The 5,165-nt window shown below is 31.0% G+C and overlaps 1 protein-coding gene across 1 annotated transcript; it reads left to right on the forward strand.

Annotated features, from left to right (window-relative positions):
* Nucleotides 1–581: 581 nt before the first annotated feature.
* On the forward strand, nt 582–3,779 carry LOC149404778 (cinnamoyl-CoA reductase-like SNL6). Its single transcript, XM_089606720.1, has 5 exons — nt 582–824; nt 969–1,156; nt 2,572–2,766; nt 2,967–3,301; nt 3,423–3,779. The coding sequence occupies exons 1-5, from the start codon at nt 716–718 to the stop codon at nt 3,520–3,522; spliced, it is 927 nt and encodes a 308-aa protein (XP_089462846.1). The 5' UTR covers nt 582–715; the 3' UTR covers nt 3,523–3,779.
* The last annotated feature ends 1,386 nt before the right edge of the window (nt 3,780–5,165 follow it).

Here is a 5,165-nt window from a genome sequence, read left to right on the forward strand (position 1 = left end):
ATCAGATGATCTTAACGAAGACTAAAACAAAAAATATGGACAGAATCCGGATAAAACAAATATATATATATATATATATATATATATATATATATATGTTTCAAAATTCTAGAATAGATGGATCCATTCCACTCCGGAACAAACAGATGGTATATGTTCCGATTTGTTGATTTATATGACGTTCTATCAATTCATGTTCGATTCAATCTGTGTACAAAATGTAAAAAAAAAGTCCTTTGAGGCTTTATTTTTTGTTTAAAACATCAAATGTAATGGATGATGTAATAATAAGAAGAATTCGAAATATATATACAAAAAAATGCTGATGAATTTTCGTCGCTTTCGTACGCATTTCAAAGATCGGTATATTAATTAATTTTTGTATATATTATTTAATTTTTGTCCGTGTTTACCAACGAGCTACTTCCCAGCCATCTACTTCCCACGCTCTTTGAATGCTATCAAACCTTCAAAGTCCCTTATTTATACACAACTCTCTCCTACACTTTCTTTCTCAACTTCTACTCAATACAGACAGATAGATATTCAAATACATCACCTCTCTCTCTCTCTCTCTCTCTCTCTCTCTCTCTCTCTCATATACATACATATATTTCCTTTAAATATACACGCATATCCAATAACATTTCCTAACTCAGCATAACCATATTCTTTGCCAACTCTCACCTCTCTCTCTCTCTCTCTCTCTCTCAAAATGTCTCAAACAGTTTGTGTAATGGACGCCTCAGGCGAACTTGGGTCGTCAATCGTAGAGCGTCTCATTCAAAGGGGATATACAGTTCATGCCGTCGTTCAGTCCCAAGGTAATGATATTAATATTTCCAATAAAGCTTCTAATGAGTCCTTTCTTTATTTTCTTTTTTCTTTGTTTTTGTTCGATGAAAACGAAGAAGCCTTAGCAATATGAATTAAGCACTTTCATTGATATAGAATTATTGATGTTTCAGGTTATGATGATGACCGTGAAGAGCTGAAGCACTTAGATGGGATTTGCTGTGACGATGAAGAAATCAATAAGAAATTGAAGATTTTTCGTTCGGACCCATTTGATTATCACTCCATAGTCGATGCTTTGAGAGGCTGTTCAGGCTTGTTCTACACTTTTGAGCCTCCCCAAGATCAACCCATTTATGATGTACGTTTATTTTATCTTTTTAATATATTTTATTAATCTACTTTAACTACTATTCCTATACCGACCGAGTGTCCCAAAAGTAGGCCATTAAGACCCTATTAAAAGCTTATAAACTTGATTGCTAACTTTTTTTCTAGATAAATTTGATTTCTGAAAGACAATAGTTAATATTTAAAATAGGAAAAGTAATAAAAATTGTACGTTGTAGTATGAGAATACAGCTTGTCACATAAATATATCTGTTGCATGTTGCTTTCAAATAATATAACTTATTTCTAGAAGGACACAATGTTGAATATATATTAGCTGTCATGATGGGGTTTCGGTTCAATTATTCAATTCTCTCTTGCTGGTTTTTGAATTTATCAGTACTATCTCATAGACACATGAGCAGTGGTTCGTCTATATGCATAGGTGGTCATCATATATAGATCTATAATTGGAGTTTTTACATCATCGATCCCTTATTTTATTGATCGTTATATGAATATAAGATACCATCAATTGATATGGTATACCCTCCAATTTATTCAATATGGCCTATAGGACTTTTGGTAATGCTAATTAATAATGGATTTTTTACATGTTTTGTTTGCAGTCTAGTATTAGTTCGCGCCATGTATTTAATTTCAAACTTTTCTAAAGTCCAGTAAAGACTTTGCAATAGTGTGAACTAACAAAGAATATGATAAAAAAAACATGTATATATATTATATATCATTATTTTTTTGGAAGTGCTAGGCAAATAAATTGTCAAGTCGTGGACAGTTAATTATAAACACGCATTTTCTACTTATTCATACACGGATATTCTTTAAAAAAATGACTTTTCTAAATTTTATGATACGATTTTAATAATTTTAACATAAAATGCCTTATATATATTTATAGATTTTATTGTTGCAAATGTTTCATAAAACCTTGTTTGACCAAGCCTCAACTATATCCACTTGCAAGACACTTCAAAGTATGACCATAGTATTGTTATTATTATTTTTTTCTAAATATTCATGCACACAATTTAATGGTTGCTAGTTCAACTGCAACTTTTTCTCTTACACGCGAAACAATTAATTCCGAAAGAAAGCTAGCTGTATATTTCGCTGTTGAGTTTGTTGAACAGTTTCTTAATTAATGACTAACTTGCTGATTTTAAAAATAAAAAAATAAAAAAAAAGTCTGTGGCTCAAGTTGATTGGTATGGTCGCTTTCACAGTATTGCTAACTTAATAAATGTTAGCTATACTATTTTTGAACCATACGAAACCTAAATAATAATTGTAATAACCAAGACCAAGCAAGTTGATCAATGCCTACACGTAACTTAATTAATGCATTCGCGGTGCTCTAAAACTGTAATTTGCATTTTTATTTATTTATCTAATTATATGTTGTACACGTATGCATGTATATAGGAATTCATAGCAGATGTGGAAGTAAGAGCAGCTCATAATGTGCTTGAAGCATGTGCTCAAATAGACACAATAGACAAAGTCGTTTTCACTTCTTCAATCACAGCCGTTGTTTGGAGGACCGATCGCTCGTCCGATGATTCCTCTGATTTTGATGAAAGACATTGGAGTGACGTTAACCTTTGTCGTAAATTCAAGGTACTTGATATTTAATTATATATATATGTAAGATATTACTATTCAGAATTTAGATACTTCTTTGGTTGGGAGTGGTCAATTTCGTATTAGAGAATTAGTCAAATTTATGCTAAATTTTTTTGACAAATAAAGTGTAAAATATTTAGGTTTGTATTTTTCTTTGCGGCTTATTTTATTTTATTTTTACTCGTGATATATAGTTATGGCATGGCTTATCGAAAACCCTGGCTGAGAAGACGGCTTGGGCCTTGGCAATGGACCGGGAAGTGAACATGGTGTCGGTCAATGCCGGATTGTTGGTGGGTCCCGATTTGTCCATCACGAATCCTTACTTAAAAGGGGCGGCTGAGATGTACGAGGACGGAGTGTTCGTGACCGTCGATTTAGATTTCCTAGCGGATGCCCACATATGTGTGTACGAAGACGTCTCATCGTACGGTCGATATTTGTGCTTCAATAATGTCATTAATAGAACAGAAGACGCCGACCAACTTGCCCGAAAATTGACCCCTGCCGCCCCTTCGCCGTCCCAAAGGTTTGACAACAAAATATCAAATTATTACAATTAAATTTGTCACACTTAATATTAAAATTTAATAAAATTTTATTTACATAGTTGGCATTACTAACAATATGATTTATCTCTTTAATTGCAGTTATGAGCAGGAAGATAGGATCATCCCACAGAGGATTAGCAACAAGAAGTTGAACAAAATGATGGTGAATTTTGAAAGGGTGTCTGAAGTGGAGACATGAGCGGTTTTGTGTAGTCATCAATTTTTTTTTATAAAAGCAAAAAAATTGTGATTTCGAAAAAGAACACATTATCAATTCATTCTTTCTATTTAGGTAAACTAGATTTAACTAGTGCCAGAGTAAACACTTATTGATTGTATTTTTCCATTTACATATGGGGTTTGATAAAAGGAATGAAGCACACAATCCCTGTATTAATATTATTAAAAAAAAAGTTTTATCTTAATGGAGAGAGAGAAATATTTTTTTGCAATGTTTCTCTTTATTCTGATTACTAATAACATAAATCATAGTGTTAGCATATAATCAAATAAGCAAACACAGTTGTCCCTGAAAAAAATTATCGTAATTTAATCCATTTCTTTTTAATGCCAATGAAACAGCATGTTGGAAGCATAACGACGACATTGAGTCTTTATCCACAATGATCGTGTCACTCAATTTGAGTGACGATTATTGTGGATAAAGCAGTGATTGTAATTGATAAAGAGTTAGATACTCTTTGGTCTTTGCCCAATTTTATTTGAGTAGCACATTTTATGTTCTATTCAAAGTTTATTTTTAAATCGATATTTATTTTTAGTGAAATTTTAAATAAATATGGTCATTATTATGAAGAAAAAAACATGAAAAAGCCTATAATCATAAAAGTAAAGGTAATTAATGCAAATTTTACTAATTTAAAACGTAAATTGTGTCTACGCAATACTAAGGTAAACCGTTTGAAATGGATCCATATTTACTCGCAACTAAAATTATAGGTTAAGTATTCAAATACTACAAATACACTACATTTTACGTATAATTCTTCTACTGACCTACGTATCTTATCTTATTTAGATTATTTTCTTTATTAGATAGTTAGACTAGAATTGCTTTATTAAAATCTCCAGCTAAATACTCTAAAACTCCATAACTAGAGTTGAGTTACACCAATATTAATACAAAAAATCTTTAAATGGTATAAATTATACACCAAATCAATAGTGTTACACTAAATTTGATTCCAATTAGTATAAATTACACCAAATTTGTATACATTATTTTAATTTAATTAATTCATAAATCATTAAAATATATTGTTCACTAATTCAAGTTCAATTAATGCATATTTATAACCAAAAATCCGTTTATGATTAATTTTTAATTTGTTTTTATACAAATTAAATAATTTACTATTATTATTTTTATTTAATTGTTGAGTTTAATACTTAATGATCAAAATTTAATTCAATAATATCGAATGAAAATAATAATAGTTTAAAAGATAGTAAACCAATAATTAAAAAATATTTTAGGGTACTGCTACAAATTTGGTTTTCAGATGCGCACGACTATCAGATGCGACTAGTCGCACATAAAAGTCGCATCTAAATGACTTTCGGGTGCGAGTAGTCGCACCCGATTGTCAACCCGAAGTCCAAAAAAATTCGCTAAAAATGTTTTGTCTTTTGAGTATCAGGTGCGACTTGTCGCACCTGATAGTTAAAAAAAACTTTCAGGTGCGATTTCGTCGCACCTGATTGTTTAAAATTTTAAGCGGGCCAATTCTCCCCCTCATTTTTTCATTCAGTATTGAGGTGGCATTCTGATTTAATTTTTTTTAGATATCATCCGATGCGACTAGTCGCACCCGATAAGTT

This window comes from Urtica dioica, chromosome 2, assembly GCF_054948205.1.
Source record: "Urtica dioica subsp. dioica isolate 48M chromosome 2, U.dioica_male_clone48M_v1_H2, whole genome shotgun sequence".
In the NCBI taxonomy this organism is placed as follows: Eukaryota; Viridiplantae; Streptophyta; class Magnoliopsida; order Rosales; family Urticaceae; genus Urtica; species Urtica dioica.

What these genes read in the sequence shown, in the direction of transcription:
- LOC149404778 (XM_089606720.1), top strand. Translation starts at nt 716, where the DNA reads ATGTCTCAAACAGTTTGTGTAATGGACGCCTCAGGCGAACTTGGGTCG. An exon ending in TGCCGTCGTTCAGTCCCAAG is followed by an intron (nt 825 to 968) that starts GTAATGATATTA and finishes TTGATGTTTCAG; the next exon opens with GTTATGATGATGACCGTGAA. An exon ending in GCCCCTTCGCCGTCCCAAAG is followed by an intron (nt 3,302 to 3,422) that starts GTTTGACAACAA and finishes CTTTAATTGCAG; the next exon opens with TTATGAGCAGGAAGATAGGA.